This window comes from Pseudophryne corroboree, chromosome 5, assembly GCF_028390025.1.
Source record: "Pseudophryne corroboree isolate aPseCor3 chromosome 5, aPseCor3.hap2, whole genome shotgun sequence".
NCBI classification, from domain to species: Eukaryota; Metazoa; Chordata; class Amphibia; order Anura; family Myobatrachidae; genus Pseudophryne; species Pseudophryne corroboree.
The window spans coordinates 762433023-762455049 of record NC_086448.1 but is presented as its reverse complement, the minus strand read 5'-3'; the positions used below and the strand labels follow the sequence as shown (position 1 = coordinate 762455049).

Here is a 22027-nt window from a genome sequence, read left to right as displayed (position 1 = left end):
TTAGCTCCCGACGCTATTCAATTCAGCTAAAGTTAAGTCGGCGATGTCCCGTTCTCGCCGACTTAACAGGTAGTTTTGTCGGGAGAACGGGCATTCTCCGACTTAACTACCCGGCGCGAGGCTGATTCCCGACAGAATCAGCCTCGCGCCGGCCGCGAGGCAGCACTTTTGTCGGGTTTCTTCTCTCATCCCCCGGGGATGAGAGAAGAATTCCTGACAATTGCGGGCAACTAGTAGCAGAATTGAATAGCGTCGGGAGCTAATTCCCGGCGCTATTCTTTAGTTGCCGAATAGAATTGACCCCTATGTCAAGTGTACACTGAACTATGGGGCAGATGTAGTAACCTGGAGAAAGCATAAGGAAGTGATAAACCAGTGATAAGTGTAAGGTGCTAACCGCACCAGCCAATCTGCTCCAATATGTAAATGGACAGTTAGATGATTGGCTGGTGTGTTTATCACCTTGCATTTATCACTTCCTTATGCCTTCTACAGGTTAATACATCTGCCCCCATATTTGTTATCATCATGACTTATGTGTTTGTTTATTTATTTATTCTGGGGTTTATTGGTTTTGCAAACGATCACTAGATACCTCATATAATACTGAACTACATCTCTACAGTAAAACTACAGTTACAGAGGATATGTTACAATCTGATTTTAATTAAAAGGTAAATGTTTTCACATAATAAACAACTTGTTTCCAATAAGGCAGAGAAACGCTTGCAGGATGTGTAGTGTAATTGTTATTTAATAAACACAATTTGAATACAAATCCTCAGACTGATCATTTTAGATGACAGTGATGTAAAGTCAGCAGCTTTTCTGCCTATTTTGACCTCTGCAGTGAATTGGGCCAATCATAGCTTGTGAATGTGATTTATTCTTTAGTATACTATTGTACTGAGTCATTCTAACCTGTGCGTCTGCGGAGAGACCTGGTATATCATCCTTTAGGTGTGTCATTGTACAACTCTGATGTCATGTCCTGCTCATGCTTTTCCTGTGGGGTTTTATGTAAGCCAGGACATAGTCCATGGGGCTGAACTGACACAAGGTCAGCTGGAACATTGCACACATGTTGGGGGTGATAGGTGGCGTTTACAACACCCGCTAACTAATGTAACTAGTAACATACATCATTTTCTGCTTTGCCTCAGTAACGATCTCCATTAGTATTTTATCTTCATTTTCCTTTAAACCTAATCTATTCTGTATTATTTTATGCTGGTTCTTTTCAGTTACATTTGAAGGGTCAGTCTGAAAGCAGCAAGTTGGAATTTTGACCATATGTATACTAGCTTAGGGGTTCTCAAACGTGGTCCTCAAGGAACCCCAGCGGTCCAGGTTTTAGGTATATTCAAGGATTCATACAGATGGTTAAATCAGTTTGACTGAGGTACTAAGTCACATGTGGCCAAGCATGGGTAAACTTAAAACCTGGACCGCTGGGGTGCCTTGAGGACCGCGTTTGAGTACCTCTGATGTTTGATACAGCATTAATAGAAACGTGCCTTGTAGCAGTACAGTGATCTAATATAGCTGTTTATCAAAGTTCTGGGCAAATGGTTCCATTAGTTCATAGCATTAAATATTGCAATTACTCATTCAGCATAATGGCAAAAAGTAGTTGCCCACCTAGAGCTTCTTGGAAAGACCTTATTTTGGGGGGGGATGGCTATTGTGCACCTTGAAACCTCTAGCATAACAAGTTTTCCTCACAACCGATAGATGTTCAAGGGAAAACTAAATAGTCGGCACTACCGTAGCTAGCCGATGTGTGCCGCCGGTCAACTTATACACCTGGTGTTTCAACTGTGGTGATCATTAAACGTTCTACTGTCCCCAGGACCCATAAATGACAATTCCCCCCCCCCCCCCCCCCCCAAACTGAAGTCTTTCTAAGGGTAGAAGGGATGTCTTTGCCCCACTTTTTGCTTCACCCTCTCATCACACTCAAAATATTGGCTTGGTTTCGGACCCCCAGGGGTTTATTCAATTGTTCAGGCGCTCACTCACAGCCTCTTGAGGGGGTGAGCAGAAATCTGCAAAAAAAGTCTGCTGTATGGGAGCTCTAACAAGGACTAGGCAAGGGTTTAGCTGCTGTCAGCTTCTAAAACTGGCGCCTGTGAGCACAATAAGTGCCATAAGCAATGCAGTCGTGCCCAGTCGGCATAAGAATTTAATTGCTCAGGAGCCTATCGCTTATCGATGAGCGAAAAAAAATTTACTACCCACAAAAAACCAATGTATGAAGATTGCAATGTTCAGTGCTATGAAGTAACAAGACACTTTTTTTATTTTATTTTTTCTCCATACAAATTAGGATTTGCATGTGGTGGTAGCGCAATGGTTAGTATTGTTACTTCGCAATTCTGGTTTAATGAAGGGCCCTATCAGTGTGGGGGAATTTAGTTGTGTGCTATGTGCTGCCCATTGTAGCGCTACAGGGTGTGAGGGGAAGCATGTGATGCTGGCGGATGCGATGTGACATTTAGGTGCACACGTTTTGGCAGTACCAGGAATTGGAATTCCCCGCCCTTCTTAACTGAAAGATCCAATGGACTGCTGTGAAAAATGGACTCTGTACAGTGCTGTGTGGCGTTGACGCTATAGTGGGTGATTCAATTGTTCTTTTGCAACTGATCTCCCGACTAAAGGGGATTATATTCACATGGGTGGTTTTTAGAGCGCCCTGCAGTGCTGGGTTTACTCGCGTAAAACAGCTAAACTTTACTTGAGTTCTGGGCTGAGTTTTCGCACATCTCGGCTCCCCACCTCCGTGGCGGTACGAGCTGAAATGCCGGCATCGGCAGCTGTTCGCTCCCGAACGGAGCAACAATTGAATTGCTTTATCGGGTGGCCGGCACTGACAGCTGCCAACAAAAACAATTGGATTGCCCCCTAAAGCTGCTTAAAGGCCCATACACACTGGGCGATTTTGAGCTGAAAGCAGGTCACTTTTGGTGTGTTGGTGTGTTGAGCTGCTTTCAGCTCAAAGCCGCCCAGTGTATATGGACAAGCGGTGAGGGCTGATGCGGGGTCCCCCTTCATCGCTGGTGGCCGCTGTTCATCTACTGGTATTACCAGTAGATAAACGGCGGGGTGAGCGGCTTTCCATAGCGTCCTGCTATGGAAAGCCGCTCACCCCCGCTGACATTGCTGGGCAGGGGGGAAAAACGCTTAGTGTGTATGCTCTGAGCGCTTTTCAGCCCATAGCTGTTCATACACGCTGGCCAAAAACGCCCCGTGTGTATGGACCTTAAGTGTAGGTCTGCGAATGTTATAATTTTGGCAGCCAATTGAACACGTTAGATGCCTTGCATAGCTAATGAAATCTTTAAATATCTTTTGAGGGCAGCATATATTGGATAGAAGAATGCAAGCTACTATTCACTTGCTGCAATTCGCTACTCGGGACGTGTTGCAACATATTTACAAGGCAAGTGGTAGCACATACCATTGGCAAGACATTCTTAGCGTAGTGCAACTTACAATGTGTGACTCTGCCACAACTATATTGATCCATATTGGCTACACTGGTGTATACCGAGAGCAAACAGCACACTGGGGCAGATGTATTAACCTGTAAAAGGCATAAGGAAGTGATAAACCAGTGATATGTGCAAGGTGATAAAGGCACCAGCCAATCAGCTCAAATATGTAAATTAACAGTTAGTGTCTGATTGGCTGGTGCCTTTATCGCCTTGCACATATCACTGGTTTATCACTTCCGTATGCTTTCTCCAGGTTAATACATCTGCCCCTATGTTCCCAGTAATACCTCATGGACAGTCTGCTGTAGGCCTTCTGTGCGTGTCATACTGTCAGATAGTGACCATTTAGTTAGATGCAAAAATTGTTCAGTTCTGGGACAATTTTTTTTTTTTTTTTTTTTTTGTGTATTTAATCCTTCTGACCTTCCACGGTCCTCATTTAACGTAGGAACACATTCCTGACTGCTAGTGTTTGGTAGGGTAACTAGTTTTCTGACGGTGGATAAAGCTACTTTGAATTATATTTCCAAGTTCTGGTGCACAGTCCTCATCATTCCTATTGACACTGGGTTTTATGGCTCCCTGTATTGTTGCATGCTCTGTTACTTAATACATTTTTATAAGGCTAATAAGAGTTTCAAATTATGAACTGTTCTGCCTTTTTGGTGCTGCATTAAAAACATTGGATATTTCAGCTGATATACACCATTGGTTAGTCTTGACTGTTGGCCCTCTCCCTTCATATTGACAATAAAATGATGTCTCTTCCTCAGGCCTTAATGCTGCAGAGAAATATAAACGTCTGCAAGTGTGAGGGAATAGAGGGACAAATAATATATAGGCAAATCATCTTATCGGTTGGGGAATGTGAAGTGAATAGTAGAAACCTCCTTAGAGGTGTCTTGATTTAAAGATTATTATAGTTTGTGTATGTGCTGCATATTCTGTGAATGTTTGGTTTTACCTAGGATTATGGGCGGGCCGGGTGCATAGGCGTGGGGCTGGTAATGAGCCCGGAAAAGGGGCGTGGCCAGGTGGAGAGGGTGCAGCCCTGCCACTATTGGGTGCCTTCTGGCTCCCTTGACGTCACTTATAGGGGTGTGTCCAGTACCTACAGAGGGAGGTGCTGGGTTTCGCCCAAGTGTTCTCTTAAATTGAGTAGATGCCATGCGCACAGCATCTATTCACGCTGTGACGGCACAGCAGGCTGTTTTAGCCTAGCCTGAACACTAAAGAGAATACATATTAGCAAATTAACTTGTTGATATTTTTTCCCAAAAAAACACCACTAAATTGTCGGGAATTTTATGATTGTTGAAAACTTTATCATTAAATAGTCCTTGCCTGCAAGTGGGGTGTGGGTGTTTTCTCTGATAGAAGCGGAACAAATTTTGTGTAAGGCTTACTTACCATATAGACCAGGGGTGTTCAACATGTGGCTAGTTACACTGGAACTACACATCCCAGCAGGCCCTGACATTGTTTTACCATGCCCTAACAGTAAAACTGTGTTGGAGCCTTCTGGGATGTGTAGTTCCACAGCTGCTGGAGGCTTATGTTGAATTCTCCTTATATAGGCTGTGCACTGCTTGGGTTCAGTTAAATTGGATCATCACATGTCACGGCACGATGTTCAGTGCACAAATCCCCCTTATATAAGGTAGACCAACATTGGGGTCGATTCAATTCGGCAACTTATGAATAGCGCCGGGAATTATCTCCCGACGCTATTCAATTCAGCTGCTAGTTACCCGCAATTGTCGGGAATTCTCTCATCCCCGGGGGGTGAGAGAAGAAAACAGACAAAAGTGCGGCCGGCGCGAGGCTGATTCTGTCGGGAATCGGCGTCGCCGCAGGTAGTTAAGTCGGAGAATGCCCGTTCTCCCGACAAAACTACCTGTTAAGTCGGCGAGAGCGGGCTTTCGCCGACTTAACTTTAGCTGAATTGAATAGCGTCGGGAGCTAATTCCCGGCGCTATTCATAAGTTGCCGAATTGAATCGACCCCATTGGGGTCTATTCCGTTACATGTGTGGGGATGAGTTGTCGTTGCAGCCTGACTTCCCCCCTGGCATGTGCATGTTTCTATGTAGCGCTATGATGCTAACAGAAGTCTGCCAGTCTAGCTCTACCAGAAGTCTTGCATATTAGTTGCACTTGCTAGTGAGTGTGACTGTCTGGCCTGATTGAATTGACCCCATTGTGTGAGGTGTAAGGGGTAACGAATGATGGGTGCTGTTATCGGCAATCAAATGCCATCATAATGGTGCACCACCCCTGTATCAAATTTAATCAGATCGTTATTGTGTCTGGTAGTCAACAAGCCAGAAGCTATCTAACCAATTTCAGATGTCTATAAATCTGGTCGTCCTATATCTAATGCTGGCCATACAGAAGGGCAGTGATGGCTAACCTTGACACGCCAGCTGTTGTTGAACTACATATCCCAGCATGCCCTGCTACAGTTTTATTTGGCCATGCTAAAACTGATGCAGGGCATGCTGGGATGTGTAGTTCAACAACAGCTGGAGTGTCAAGGTTAGCCATCACTGCACTAGGGGGTGTATTCAATACCTGTCTGATCCATTCCCGACAGGTCAGTATTCAATGCCTGGCCAAACCCGACAGGTTTGGCCCAGTCCCGACAATGGCAATCTGCCTTTTTTAAAGTCTGATTGACATTGTCGGAAATGGGGCTAAAACCTGTCTGGTTTGGCTAAGCCTCCGACAATACACGCGGATCGGCGGCTGAAGCCGCCAATCCACGTGCATTTCGACAAGTCGGGAATTCCCGACTTGTTGGAAAAAACACCCCCTATTGAATAGGTCGGCACCTCTATCCGACCTAAACCTGTCGGAAGCTGCCGTCTTCTGACAAGACAGCAGCTTCTGACAATTATTGAATACACCCCATGGTCGGTATCGTGTACGAATACACGATATCGACCCGTTGCATGCACATCATGCACGTTTTTGGGTGCGAATGCGATGCATGGGGGTCAATTCTATTCAGCGACAGTTGAATAGCGCTGGGAGTTAGCTCCCGTCACTATTCAGTTCAGCTCCAGTTAAGTCGGCGAAGGCTCTTCCGACTTAACAGGTTGAATTGTCAGGAGAACGGGCATTCTCCGACTTAACTCCCTGGCGCGATGCTGATTCCCGACAGAATCGGCCTCGCAGCAGCACTTTTGTATGGTTTCTTCTCTCATTCCCTGAGGGTGAGAGAAGAATTCCCGACAATTGGTGTCACTTGGCACTGTATTGAATAGTGCCGGAAGCTAACTTCCGGCGCTATTCAACTGTCGCTGAATAGAATTGACCCCAATGTACCACATATGATCAGTCGATCCCGGCTGCTGGTAATTGCAAAGGTACGGTAGATCATACAGTGCTATAGCAGCGCACAATCTATCGCATGCCCGGCGGCTGGCGGGGGGTATCTTCTTACGACTCGCACCTAGTGAGTCGTACTAATGTATGGCCAGCATGCGGTTAAATACAAACTCCAATCTGGTCCTTTAGGCTCTGTGCCCAGTTAAAAAGGATATATATATATATTATTATTATTATTATTATTCTAAAGCAAATATCAAGTATTGAATGTATACAAATATTTGTTAAATGACTTTGCCTGGTATCTGTGCTTGCAGAGTCTACTAGTCACTAAATGCCAGTTCCTTTACCCCATAATCCCCTTCCCTCCTCCCAGAGATTTCCTGTTTGTTTTATTAAGGTGTGATAATTCTCTCTATACAATGGCTTGACCTAGTGTGGTGATCGTGAGAGCAATGGGGCGGGGAGGTGTATGATGTCATTTCATTAGCAAATGACTAAGATATGATAGATTACTCCTTATAGGACCCGTGTGATGGGCAAAGAAAATGTTTTGTGGGCTACAGTCCTATTTTTACAGTCATGGCAGAGGCTTTAGTAGATTTCATGCCTTCTTTGGTGTTTTTTTTATTGGAGCTGGAAAAGTTGATTGCTTCTAGCATGCACCTCTGTGTGACATGGTGTGCTCCAGTAATCTGTGTGTTTCGGTTGCAAGTAGTATTATAAACTTCACGTTCATTCTACTGTTTTAGTTCCAGAAGTGACTTCAGTTGGGAGTTGCGTTCCATCCTCTGCGCTGATCACGCCCATTACAGTCAGATTTAGGCACGCGAAGCACCTAAACCCGACTAAAGTAATAGCTGTGATTGTGAAAAGACCAGTTTGGGTGCCCAAATGGGTCGCTTTATGCGCATTTCGGCTCGCTACCCCTGGGGGCAGCGAGCTGAATGAATTTGTCGCGCCAGTCGGCAGCAACATTAAAATACTGCTGGCGGACGCAGTCGGGAGGGCGAGGTGGCACTTGAATCTGGCTCGTAGAAGTGAGCAATGTGGCTATCGTGTTCATGCACCCTAAATGTGCTAGCAAAAGGCCACATTCACGGTAACTCCGGGAGTATCATTAGGCTGCGACAGGGGCCAATTTAATTCAACGTGTTGTACATCGATGCTCCTATTAAACACCCCCTTCCCCCTAGATACTGGACAAGAAAATGGCCACTTCCACTATATATACAGGTTTACTTATCCAGAACTGTTTCAGTAGACTAATGTGTGTGTTTTGTGGTTTCTCTTTTTCCAGAACCGTTAGCCATGGATAAAACAGAGGTGGTACAGAAGGCCAAATTGGCCGAGCAGGCAGAGAGGTACGATGATATGGCAGCTTGCATGAAGCGGGTGACGGAAGAGGGAACTGAACTGTCCAACGAAGAGAGGAACCTTCTGTCAGTGGCCTATAAAAATGTTGTGGGTGCACGCCGGTCGTCCTGGAGGGTCATCTCTAGTATTGAGCAAAAGACAGAAGGAAGTGACAAAAAGCAGCAGATGGCTCGAGAATATCGGGAGAAGATTGAGACGGAGCTGAGAGAGATCTGCAATGATGTGCTGGTGAGGGAATTTCTACATCTGGTCTCCTGCGTTGTCATGTAAACTAGCTGTGGCGTGCTTGTTTTATGAATGCTAACACTGGGGGCAGTACAACAATAATTTACATGCTGGAAGTATGCGTGCTTTATGGGGTTTAAGGTCGATTACATCATATGGATAAAAAAATGTTCACGCAGCTATTTGCTGACGTCTAATGCTTTTTCAGAACGAAAAGTAGTTTTAATTGTTTGCACAAACCGTAAGGGGGGAAATGCAGTTGTTTTGGGGATGTTTATAATTAATCGGCACCTGACGGTGCAAACAAATTGTTCTGAGAGCCCAGTAATTGTCACGCCCAAGTAGATTGAGTTTAGCCATGTATAACGGCTAATCCCTTTATAAGGTCCTGGGTGAGGCTTCTAAACCACAGCATAAATGTTGATGTCTGCGGCTGTTTGTGTTGAGCGAAGCGACAATTGAATTGCTCCCTCAGGTGCCATCTACTGGCAGCTGGCATGCATAACAATTTAATTCTTACGTAATAGTGGTGGCTGAGTGGAAGGCAATTTAACCCTTCCACTATTTCTACACTGCTCTTAGGATCTACAGTCTGTTACATCAGTGTTAACGAGACTGAACTTAAGCTGTATTTATTTCTTTACTCTGGTGCAGAGGTTCTCGAACTCGGTCCTCGGGGGCGCACACAGTGCATGTTTTGCAGGTAACCCAGCAGGTGCACAGGTGTATTAATTACTCACTGACACATTTTAAAAGGTCCACAGGTGGAGCTAATTATTTCACTTGCGATTCTGTGAGGAGACCTGCAAAACATGCACTGTGTGTGCCCCCCGATGACCGAGTTTGAGAACCTCTGCTCTGGTGCATAGTCAAAAGTGAGGGGCGGAGCGGAAAAGAGGCACATTCCCTTTTCAACTAGATCAGCCTTTAAATATTATACCAGGGATTTGTATCTTGCAGCTGGTGAGAAATGGGCACATGCCACGATGTTTGACCTTAGTGGAGTAGATGCGAGATGGCAGAAGCTTACTTGACTGTAGCAAAAATTCAAATGAAGCAGTCCCTTGTTAATAGTGGTATCCGGACTCTAGGTTGACAAGAACTTAGGTCGAAATATCGACATGAGTTTGTCACTTTTTTTTTTTTTTTTTTTTTTACTTTTCATACTTTATGATCCACATGGACTATGATTGGGAACGGTAACCTGTGCCGAACGCAGCGGTAGGGGAGCGAGGCACCTGGCCTGAAGCATGGAGAGCGAAGCGAGCCATGTGAGAGGACACGGTGCACTAATTGGGGTCTTGGTCGCTGCAAGGCGAAAACACCAAAAAAATTAAGAAATTCATGTCGACCTTTTGACTTGTCGACCTTCAATACCACTCCCGTTAATAGTGAAGTGTCAGGAATAGAATGTGTCGCCCATGTTAGTACTTGTCTTGCCCTCCATTATGTTTAGGAGCAGAACTTTTCTGCAGCTCTTGCAAATGCAGTGACTCGCCGCCTCCGTCAGTAGCTGCTCTTCCCATTAGATGCAGATTACAGTATATATTGTTGGTGGAGAGGATTCAGCAGATGCTCTGTTAAGGCCAATATAAACAGGAGAGATGCAGGGGAGGATGGGGGCCGCTCATTTCACCCAGCGGGTGAAATGAGCGACGTGCTAGATTGGCCTGCATGCAGGCCAATCTAGCACCAGCGATAGTGGGGCTGCGCATCGCTATCGCTGTAGGGGGCTACACACGAGTGATCTGTGCTTAAAATCTAAGCAATCTAGTCGGATTGCTTAGATTTTAAACATGGATCTCTCCGTGAGTAACCCCCCTTTAGAACTGGCCCAGTAACCTCCATGTGAATGAACCAGTGTTGGCTTATAGTTTCCACCTATTGTGATCTAAGCACCAGATAACACTAATAAGGCATTGACGGCTGCTGATATGATTACACATACAGTGCAAAGAGTAGTGTGGGCATAGTCCTTCTGCGAGCTTCATATCCCTGGAAATAAAACGCTGTTGGTAATATTTGCTGTTCCCCTTATTAATGGGTCACTACATGTCACACAGATAACTATCCACAGGTAGACAGAGGAAGTGCTTCCTGTTTCCCTGCTGCCTGGCTAGTCAGACTTGCACTATTGAACAGCACTTACGGTATTCAGTGAATGGTTTCACATGTGTGGATGAGCAACCCTAATGGCAATTAATGGATTAGTGAGGGTTGATCTGAAATTGGTAATTGGATAATTTCTCTGACGTCCTAGTGGATGCTGGGGACTCCGTAAGGACCATGGGGAATAGCGGCTCCGCAGGAGACTGGGCACAGCTAAGAAAGATTTAGGACTACCTGGTGTGCACTGGCTCCTCCCACTATGACCCTCCTCCAGACCTCAGTTAGAATCCTGTGCCCGGCTGAGCTGGATGCACACTAGGGGCTCTCCTGAGCTCCTAGAGAGAGAGTATATTTCTCTGACGTCCTAGTGGATGCTGGGGACTCCGTCAGGACCATGGGGAATAGCGGCTCCGCAGGAGACAGGGCACAAAATTTAAAAGTTTGACCACTAGGTGGTGTGTACTGGCTCCTCCCCCTATGACCCTCCTCCAAGCCTCAGTTAGGTTTTTGTGCCCGTCCGAGCAGGGTGCAATCTAGGTGGCTCTCATAAAGAGCTGCTTAGAGTAAAAGTTTTGATAGTTTTATTATTTTCAGTGAGTCCTGCTGGCAACAGGCTCACTGCAACGAGGGACCTAGGGGAGAAGAAGTGAACTCACCTGCGTGCAGGATGGATTTGCTTCTTAGGCTACTGGACACTAGCTCCAGAGAGACGATCACAGGTACAGCCTGGATGGGTCACCGGAGCCGCGCCGCCGACCCCCTTGCAGATGCCGAAGTAAGAAGAGGTCCAGAAACCGGCGGCTGAAGGCTTTTCAGTCTTCATGAGGTAGCGCACAGCACTGCAGCTGTGCGCCATTGCGCTCAGGCACACTTCACACCGGCGGTCACTGAGGGTGCAGGGCGCTGGGGGGGGCGCCCTGGGCAGCAATGTTAATACCTTTCTGGCTAAAAAGAATACATCACATATAGTCCATGAGGCTATATGGATGTATTTCACCCCTGCCAGGTCTCAGAAAAACCGGGAGAAGAGCCCGCCGGAATAGGGGGCGGGGCCTATCTCCTCAGCACACAGCGCCATTTTCCTACACAGCTCCGCTGCTAGGAAGGCTCCCAGGCTCTCCCCTGCACTGCACTACAGAAACAGGGTAAAAAACAGAGAGGGGGGGCATTGTTTGGCGATATTATATATATTTAAGCAGCTATAAGGAAACAACACTTATATAAGGTTGTTCCTATATAATTATAGCGCTTTGGTGTGTGCTGGCAAACTCTCCCTCTGTCTCCCCAAAGGGCTAGTGGGGTCCTGTCTTCTATCAGAGCATTCCCTGTGTGTCTGCTGTGTGTCGGTACGTGTGTCGACATGTATGAGGACGATGTTGGTGTGGAGGCGGAGCAATTGCCGGTAATGGTGATGTCACCCCCTAGGGAGTCGACACCGGAATGGATGGCTTTGTTTATGGAATTACGTGATAATGTCAGCACGCTGCAAAAGTCGGTTGACGACATGAGACGACCGGCAAACCAGTTAGTACCTGTACAGGCGTCTCAAACACCGTCAGGGGCTGTAAAACGCCTTTTGCCTCAGTCGGTCGACACAGACCCAGACACGGACACTGAATCTAGTGTCGACGGTGAAGAAACGAACGTATTTTCCAGTAGGGCCACACGTTATATGATCACGGCAATGAAGGAGGTTTTGCATATCTCTGATACTGCAAGTACCACAAAAAGGGGTATTATGTGGGGTCTGAAAAAACTACCTGTAGTTTTTCCTGAATCAGAGGAATTGAATGACGTGTGTGATGAAGCGTGGGTTACCCCTGATAAAAAAAACTGCTAATTTCAAAGAAGTTATTGGCGTTATACCCTTTCCCGCCAGAGGTTAGGGCGCGCTGGGAAACACCCCCTAGGGTGGACAAGGCGCTCACACGTTTATCCAAACAAGTGGCGTTACCGTCTCCTGATACGGCCGCCCTCAAGGATCCAGCTGATAGGAGGCTGGAAAATACTCTAAAAAGTATATACACACATACTGGTGTTATACTGCGACCAGCAATCGCCTCAGCCTGGATGTGCAGTGCTGGGGTGGCTTGGTCGGATTCCCTGACTGAAAATATTGATACCCTGGATAGGGACAGTATTTTATTGACTATAGAGCAATTAAAGGATGCATTCCTTTATATGCGAGATGCACAGAGGGATATCTGCACTCTGGCATCAAGAGTAAGTGCGATGTCCATATCTGCCAGAAGAAGTCTATGGACACGACAGTGGTCAGGCGATGCGGATTCCAAACGGCATATGGAAGTATTGCCGTATAAAGGGGAGGAATTATTTGGGGTCGGTCTATCGGATTTGGTAGCCACGGCAACAGCCGGGAAGGCCACCTTTTTACCTCAAGTCCCCTCCCAGCAGAAAAAGACGCAGTCTTTTCAGCCGCAGTCCTTTCGTTCCTATAAGAACAAGCGAGCAAAAGGACATTCATATTTGCCCCGAGGCAAAGGAAAGGGTAAGAGACTGCAGCAAGCAGCCCCTTCCCAGGAGCAGAAGTCCTCCCCGGCTTCTGCAAAGGCCTCAGCATGACGCTGGGACCTTACAAGCGGACTCAGGGGCGGTGGGGGGTCGCCTCAAGAATTTCAGCGCACAGTGGGCTCACTCGCAGGTGGACCCCTGGATCCTGCAGGTAGTATCTCAGGGTTACAGGTTGGAATTCGAGAAGTCTCCCCCTCGCCGGTTCCTAAAATCTGCTTTGCCAACGTCTCCCTCAGACAGGGCGACGGTATTGGAAGCCATTCACAAGCTGTATTCTCAGCAGGTGATAATCAAGGTACCCCTTCTACAACAGGGAAAGGGGTATTACTCCACGCTAATTGTGGTACCGAAGCCGGACGGCTCGGTAAGACCTATTCTAAATCTGAAATCTCTGAACCTGTACATACAAAAATTCAAGTTCAAGATGGAGTCACTCAGAGCAGTGATAGCGAATCTGGAAGAAGGGGATTTTATGGTGTCCTTAGACATCAAGGATGCTTACCTTCATGTCCCAATTTGCCCTTCACACCAAGGGTACCTCAGGTTCGTGGTACAAAACTGTCATCAGTTTCAGACGCTGCCGTTTGGATTGTCCACGGCACCCAGGGTCTTTACCAAGGTAATGGCCGAAATGATGATCCTTCTTCGAAGAAAAGGCGTATTTAATTATCCCTTACTTGGACGATCTCCTGATAAGGGCAAGATCCAGAGAACAGCTGGAGGTCGGAGTAGCACTAACTCAAGTAGTGCTCCAACAGCACGGGTGGATTCTGAATTTTCCAAAATCCCAACTGATCCCGACGACACATCTGCTGTTCCTAGGGATGATTCTGGATATTTCTTCCGGAGGAGAAAGCCAGGGAGTTATCCGAACTCGTCAGGAACCTCCTAAAACCAGGGACAGTGTCTGTGCATCAATGCACAAGAGTCCTGGGAAAAATGGTGGCTTCTTACGAAGCGATTCCATTCGGCAGATTCCATGCACGAATTTTTCAGTGGGATCTGCTAGACAAATGGTCCGGATCGCATCTGCAGATGCATCAGCGGATAAAATTGTCGACAAGGACAAGGGTCTCTCTGCTATGGTGGTTGCAGAGTGCTCATCTGTTAGAGGGCCGCAGATTCGGCATACAGAACTGGGTCCTAGTGACCACGGATGCCAGCCTGAGAGGCTGGGGAGCGGTCACACAAGGAAGAAACTTCCAGGGCGTGTGGTCAAGCCTGGAAACGTCTCTTCACATAAATATACTGGAACTAAGAGCAATCTACAATGCTCTAAGCCTGGCAAAACCTCTGCTTCAGGGTCAGCCGGTGTTGATCCAGTCGGACAACATCACGGCAGTCGCCCACGTAAACAGACAGGGCGGCACAAGAAGCAGGAGGGCAATGGCAGAAGCTGCAAGGATTCTTCGCTGGGTGGAAAATCATGTGATAGCACTGTCAGCAGTGTTCACCACATGATTGTAGTCCATTGGGAAAGACCAATGGTGGACATGATGGCATCCCGCCTCAACAAAAAACTGGACAGGTATTGCGCCAGGTCAAGAGACCCTCAGGCAATAGCTGTGGACGCTCTGGTAACACCATGGGTGTACCAGTCAGTGTATGTGTTCCCTCCTCTGCCTCTCATACCCAAGGTACTGAGAATTATACGGCAAAGGGGAGTAAGAACGATACTAGTGGCTCCGGACTGGCCAAGAAGGACTTGGTACCCGGAACTTCAGGAGATGCTCACGGAAGATCCGTGGCCTCTACCTCTAAGAAGGGATCTGCTTCAGCAGAGACCGTGTCTATTCCAAGACTTACCGCGGCTGCGTTTGACGGCATGGCGGTTGAACGCCGAATCCTAAGGGAAAAAGGCATTCCGGAAGAGGTCATCCCTACCCTGGTCAAAGCCAGGAAGGAGGTGACTGCACAACATTATCACCGCATTTGGAGAAAATATGTTGCATGGTGTGAGGCCAGGAAGGCCCCGACAGAGGAATTTCAACTGGGTCGATTCCTACATTTCCTGCAAACAGGACTGTCTATGGGCCTCAAATTAGGGTCCATTAAGGTTCAAATTTCGGCCCTGTCGATTTTCTTCCAGAAAGAATTGGCTTCAGTTCCTGAAGTCCAGACTTTTGTAAAAGGAGTACTACATATACAGCCCCCGGTTGTGCCCCCAGTGGCACCGTGGGATCTCAATGTAGTTTTGGATTTTCTCAAATCCCATTGGTTTGAGCCACTCAAATCGGTGGATTTGAAATATCTTACATGGAAAGTAACCATGCTACTGGCCCTGGCTTCAGCCAGGAGAGTGTCGGAATTGGCGGCTTTATCGTATAAAAGCCCATATCTCATTTTCTGCCTAAGGTGGTATCAGCGTTTCACCTGAACCAGCCTATTGTGGTGCCTGCGGCTACTAGCGATTTGGAGGATTCCAAGTTGCTGGACGTTGTCAGAGCATTGAAAATATATATTTCAAGGACGGCTGGAGTCAGAAAATCTGACTCTCTGTTTATACTGTATGCACCCAACAAGCTGGGTGCTCCTGCTTCTAAGCAGACGATTGCTCGTTGGATTTGTAGCACAATTCAACTGGCACATTCTGTGGCAGGCCTGCCACAGCCTAAATCTGTCAATGCCCACTCCACAAGGAAGGTGGGCTCATCTTGGGCGGCTGCCCGAGGGGTCTCGGCATTACAACTCTGCCGAGCAGCTACGTGGTCAGGGGAGAACACGTTTGTAAAATTCTGCAAATTTGATACCCTGGCTAAGGAGGACCTGGAGTTCTCTCATTCGGTGCTGCAGAGTCATCCGCACTCTCCCGCCCGTTTGGGAGCTTTGGTATAATCCCCATGGTCCTGACGGAGTCCCCAGCATCCACTAGGACGTCAGAGAAAATAAGAATTTACTCACCGGTAATTCTATTTCTCGTAGTCCGTAGTGGATGCTGGGCGCCCATCCCAAGTGCGGATTGTCTGCAATACTTGTACATAGTTATTGTTACAAAAAAATCGGGTTGTTTATTGTTGTGAGCCGTCTTTTCAGAGACTCCTACGTTATCATACTGTTAACTGGGTTCAGATCACAAGTTGTACGGTGTGATTGGTGTGGCTGGTATGAGTCTTACCCGGGATTCAAAATCCTTCTTTATTGTGTACGCTCGTCCGGGCACAGTATTCTAACTGAGGCTTGGAGGAGGGTCATAGGGGGAGGAGCCAGTACACACCACCTAGTGGTCAAACTTTTAAATTTTGTGCCCTGTCTCCTGCGGAGCCGCTATTCCCCATGGTCCTGACGGAGTCCCCAGCATCCACTACGGACTACGAGAAATAGAATTACCGGTGAGTAAATTCTTATTTTTAGGTTTTTTATTTTACAGTGAGATCTGCTGGCAACAGACTCACTGCAGCGAGGGACTAAGGGGAGAAGAAGCGAACCTACCTAACTGGTGGTAGCTTGGGCTTCTTAGGCTACTGGACACCATTAGCTCCAGAGGGATCGACCGCATGGAACCGGCCATTGGTGTTCGGTCCCGGAGCCGCGCCGCCGGCCCCCTTACAGAGCCATAAGCAAGAAGAATCCGGAAAATCGGCGGCAGAAGACATCAGTCTTCACCAAGGTAGCGCACAGCACTGCAGCTGTGCGCCATTGCTCCTCATACACACTTCACACTCCGGTCACTGAGGGTGCAGGGCGCTGGGGGGGCCCTGAGAAGCAATAAATACACCTTGGCTGGCAAATCACAATATATAGCCCCAGAGGCTATATATGTGATAAATACCCCTGCCAGAATCCATAAAAAAGCGGGAGAAAAGTCAGCCGAAAAAGGGGCGGAGCTATCTCCCTCAGCACACTGGCGCCATTTCTCCCTCACAGCTCCGCTGGAAGGAAGCTCCCTGGCTCTCCCCTGCAGTCTACACTACAGAAAAGGGTAAAAAAGAGGGGGGGCACTAAATTTAGGCGCAATATACATATAGCAGCTATAAGGGGATATAATTTAGTTAATCCCTGATTTATATAGCGCTCTGGTGTGTGCTGGCATACTCACTCTCTCTGTCTCCCCAAAGGGCTTTGTGGGGTCCTGTCTTCTGTCAGAGCATTCCCTGTGTGTGTGTGTGTGTGTGTGTGTGTGTGTGTGTGTGTGTGTGTGCGGTGTGTTGGTACGGCTGTGTCGACATGTTTGATGAGGAGACTTATGTGGAGGAGGAGCAGGTGCCTATAAATGTGTTGTCACCCCCTGCGGGGCAGAGACCGGAGTGGATGGACTTGTGGAAGGAATTACGCGAAAGTGTCGACTCCTTACATAAAAAAATTTGACGACATGCCAAATGCAGGGCAGCCAGCTTCTCAGCCCGTGCCTGCCCAGACGTCTCAAAAGTCATCAGGGGCTCTAAAACGCCCGCTACCTCAGATGGCAGACACAGATGTCGACACGGATACTGATACCAGTGTCGACGACGAAGAGACTAATGTAATGGCCAATAGGGCCACTCGTTATATGATTGAGGCAATGAAAAATGTTTTACACATTTCTGAGGTGACCCCAGGTACCACAAAAAAGGGTATTATGTTTGGGGAGAAAAAACTACCAGTAGTTTTTCCCCCTTATGAAGAATTGAATGAAGTGTGTGAACTAGCGTGGGCTTCCCCCGATAAAAAATTGGTAATTTCAAAAAAATTACTAATGGCGTACCCTTTCCCGCCAGAGGATAGGTCACGTTGGGAAACACCCCCTAGGGTGGATAAAGCACTTACGCGCTTATCAAAAAAGGTGGCACTGCCGTCCCAGGATACGGCCGCCCTAAAGGAACCTGCTGACGGAAAGCAGGAGGCTCTCCAGAAAGCTATATATACACACACTGGTATTATACTGAGACCAGCTATTGCCTCAGCATGGATGTGCAGTGCTGCAGCTGCATGGTCAGACTCCCTGTCAGAAAACATTGACACCCTAGACAGGGACACTATATTGCTAAACGTAGAGCATATTAAAGACGCTGTCTTTTACATAAGAGATGCACAGAGGGATATTTGCCGGCTGGCATCAAAAATAAGTGCACTGTCCATTTGTGCCAGGAGAGGGTTATGGACCCGGCAGTGGACAGGTGATGCAGATTCTAAAAGGCACATGGAAGTTTTGCCTTATAAGGGTGAGGAGTTGTTCGGGGATGGTCTTTCAGACTTGGTGTCCACAGCAACAGCTGGGAAGTCAGCATTTTTGCCACATGTCCCCTCAAAACCAAAGAGAGCACCGTATTATCAGGTGCAGTCCTTTCGCCCCCAAAAGAGCAGACTGGGTAGAGGCGCGTCCTTTCTGCCCAGAGGCAGAGGTAGGGGGAAAAAGCTGCAGCATACAGCCACTTCCCAGGAACAAAAGTCCTCCCCCGCTTCTTCTGCTAAGTCCGCCGCATGACGCTGGGGCTCAGCAGGCGGAGCCAGGTACGGTGGGGGGCCGTCTCAAAAACTTCAGCAATCAGTGGGCTCGCTCACAGGTAGATCCCTGGATCCTTCAAGTGGTATCTCAGGGGTACAGGCTGGAATTCGAGACATCTCCCCCTCCCCCCCCCCCCCGCCGTTTCCTCAAATCTGCCTTACCAACGACTCCTTCAGAAAGGGAGGCTGTGTTAGAGGCAATTCACAAGCTGTATTCCCAGCAGGTGATAGTCAAGGTGCCCCTACTTCAACAAGGACGGGGTTACTATTCCACAATGTTTGTGGTACCGAAACCGGACGGTTTGGTGAGACCCATTTTAAATTTGAAATCCTTGAACACATATTTAAGAAAATTCAAGTTCAAGATGGAATCGCTCAGGGCGGTTATTGCAAGCCTGGAAGAGGGAGATTACATGGTATCTCTGGACATCAAGGATGCTTACCTGCATGTCCCCATTTACCATCCTCACCAGGAGTACCTCAGATTTGTGGTACAGGACTGTCATTACCAATTCCAGACGTTGCCGTTCGGCCTGTCCACGGCACCGAGGGTATTTACCAAGGTAATGGCCGAAATGATGATACTCCTTCGAAAAAAGGGAGTTATAATTATCCCATACTTGGACGATCTCCTGATAAGGGCGAGGTCCAGAGAGCAGTTGTTGGTCGGCGTAGCATTATCTCAGGAGGTGCTACACCAGCACGGTTGGATTCTGAATATTCCAAAGTCTCAGCTGGTTCCGGCGACACGTCTACTGTTCCTGGGGATGATTCTGGACACAGTCCAGAAAAAAGTGTTTCTCCCAGAGGAGAAAGCCAAGGAGCTGTCATCTCTAGTGAGAGGCCTCCTGAAACCAAAACAGGTGTCGGTGCATCATTGCACGCGAGTCCTGGGAAAGATGGTAGCTTCCTACGAAGTGATTCCATTCGGCAGGTTCCATGCCAGAACCTTTCAGTGGGACCTGTTGGACCAATGGTCCGGATCGCATCTTCAAATGCATCGGTTGATAACCCTGTCTCCAAGGACCAGGGTGTCTCTGCTGTGGTGGCTGCAGAGTGCTCATCTCAGAGAGGGCCGCAGATTCGGCATACAGGACTGGGTCCTGGTGACCACGGATGCCAGCCTTCGGGGCTGGGGTGCAGTCACACGGGGAAGAAACTTCCAAGGACTTTGGTCAAGTCAGGAGACTTCCCTACACATAAATGTTCTGGAACTGAGGGCCATTTACAATGCCCTAAGTCAAGCAAAGCCCCTGCTTCAAAACCAGCCGGTTCTGATCCAGTCAGACAACATCACGGCAGTCTCCCATGTAAATCGACAGGGCGGCACAAGAAGCAGGACGGCGATGGCAGAAGCCACAAGGATTCTCCGATGGGCGGAAAATCACGTGTTAGCACTGTCAGCAGTGTTCATTCCGGGAGTGGACAACTGGGAAGCAGACTTCCTCAGCAGGCACGACCTCCACCCGGGAGAGTGGGGACTTCATCCAGAAGTCTTCCAACTGATTGTAAACCGTTGGGAAAAGCCACAGGTGGACATGATGGCGTCCCGCTTAAACAAAAAGCTAGAAAAATATTGAGCCAGGTCAAGAGACCCTCAGGCGATAGCTGTGGACGCTCTAGTGACACCGTGGGTGTACCAGTCGGTTTATGTGTTCCCTCCTCTTCCTCTCATACCCAAGGTACTGAAGATAATAAAGAAAAGAGGAGTAAGAACTATTCTCATTGTTCCAGATTGGCCAAGAAGGTCTTGGTACCCGGAACTTCAAGAATTAATCTCAGAGGACCCATGGCCTCTGCCGCTCAGACAGGACCTGCTGCTGCAGGGGCCCTGTCTGTTCCAAGACTTACCGCGGCTGCGTTTAACGGCATGGCGGTTGAACACCGGATCCTAAAAGAAAAGGGTATTCCGGAGGAAGTCATTCCTACGCTTATTAAAGCTAGAAAAGATGTAACCGTACAACATTATCACCGCATATGGCGAAAATATGTTGCGTGGTGTGAGGCCAGGAAGGCCCCAACGGAGGAATTCCAGCTAGGTCGATTTCTGCACTTCCTACAGTCAGGGGTGACTATGGGCCTAAAACTGGGTTCCATTAAGGTCCAGATTTCGGCTCTGTCGATTTTCTTCCAAAAAGAACTGGCTTCACTGCCTGAAGTTCAGACATTTGTCAAGGGAGTGCTGCATATTCAGCCTCCTTTTGTGCCTCCAGTGGCACCGTGGGACCTCAACGTGGTGTTGGGTTTCCTAAAGTCACATTGGTTTGAGCCACTCAAAACCGTGGATTTAAAATATCTCACGTGGAAAGTGGTCATGCTTTTGGCCTTTGCTTCGGCAAGGCGTGTGTCAGAATTGGCGGCTTTGTCATGTAAAAGCACCTATTTGATTTTCCATATGGATAGGGCAGAATTGAGGACTCGTCCCCAGTTTCTTCCTAAGGTGGTATCAGCTTTTCACTTGAACCAACCTATCGTGGTGCCTGCGGCTACTAGGGACTTGGAGGACTCCAAGTTACTGGACGTAGTCAGGGCCTTGAAAATTTATGTTTCCAGGACGGCTGGAGTCGGGAAGACTGACGCGCTATTTATCCTGTATGCACCAAACAAGATGGGTGCTCCTGCTTCAAAGCAGACTATTGCTCGCTGGATTTGTAGCACAATTCAGCTTGCGCATTCGGTGGCTGGCCTGCCGCAGCCTAAATCTGTAAAAGCCCATTCCACGAGGAAGGTGGGCTCTTCTTGGGCGGCTGCCCGAGGGGTCTCGGCTTTACAACTTTGCCGAGCTGCTACTTGGTCAGGGGCAAACACGTTTGCAAAATTCTACAAATTTGATACCCTGGCTGAGGAGGACCTTGAGTTCTCTCATTCGGTGCTGCAGAGTCATCCGCACTCTCCCGCCCGTTTGGGAGCTTTGGTATAATCCCCATGGTCCTTACGGAGTCCCCAGCATCCACTAGGACGTCAGAGAAAATAAGATTTTACTCACCGGTAAATCTATTTCTCGTAGTCCGTAGTGGATGCTGGGCGCCCATCCCAAGTGCAGATTGTCTGCAATACTTGTATATAGTTATTGTTAACTACAAGGGTTATTGTTGAGCCATCCTTTGAGAGTCTCTGTTGTGTTCATACTGTTAACTTGGTATATTATCACGAGTTATACGGTGTGGCTGGTATGAGTCTTACCCGGGATTCAAAATCCTTCCTTATTGTGTCAGCTCTTCCGGGCACAGTATCCTTACTGAAGTCTGGAGGAGGGTCATAGTGGGAGGAGCCAGTGCACACCAGGTAGTCCTAAATCTTTCTTAGCTGTGCCCAGTCTCCTGCGGAGCCGCTATTCCCCATGGTCCTTACGGAGTCCCCAGCATCCACTACGGACTACGAGAAATAGATTTACCGGTGAGTAAAATCTTATTTTTTTTTTCAACCTCTGAAAAAAAATCCAGCAGTGTTAGGAATGGATCCCACTGTGTTTTTGTGCTTTTAAATGTGAAGGGGATCAACTTGTATGTGTCCAGCTGCACTAACGGGCCG

General features: G+C 47.8%; 1 protein-coding gene across 1 annotated transcript in view; it reads left to right on the top strand.

Moving 5' to 3' along the window:
• The window catches only part of YWHAZ (tyrosine 3-monooxygenase/tryptophan 5-monooxygenase activation protein zeta), a 49881-nt gene that overhangs the window by 3753 nt on the left and 24101 nt on the right, over positions 1-22027 (top strand). The window contains exon 2 of the mRNA XM_063924209.1: positions 8133-8437. Coding sequence (XP_063780279.1) covers positions 8144-8437 — 294 coding nt within the window. The 5' untranslated portion in view covers positions 8133-8143. The remainder of the gene's footprint in view (positions 1-8132; positions 8438-22027) is intronic.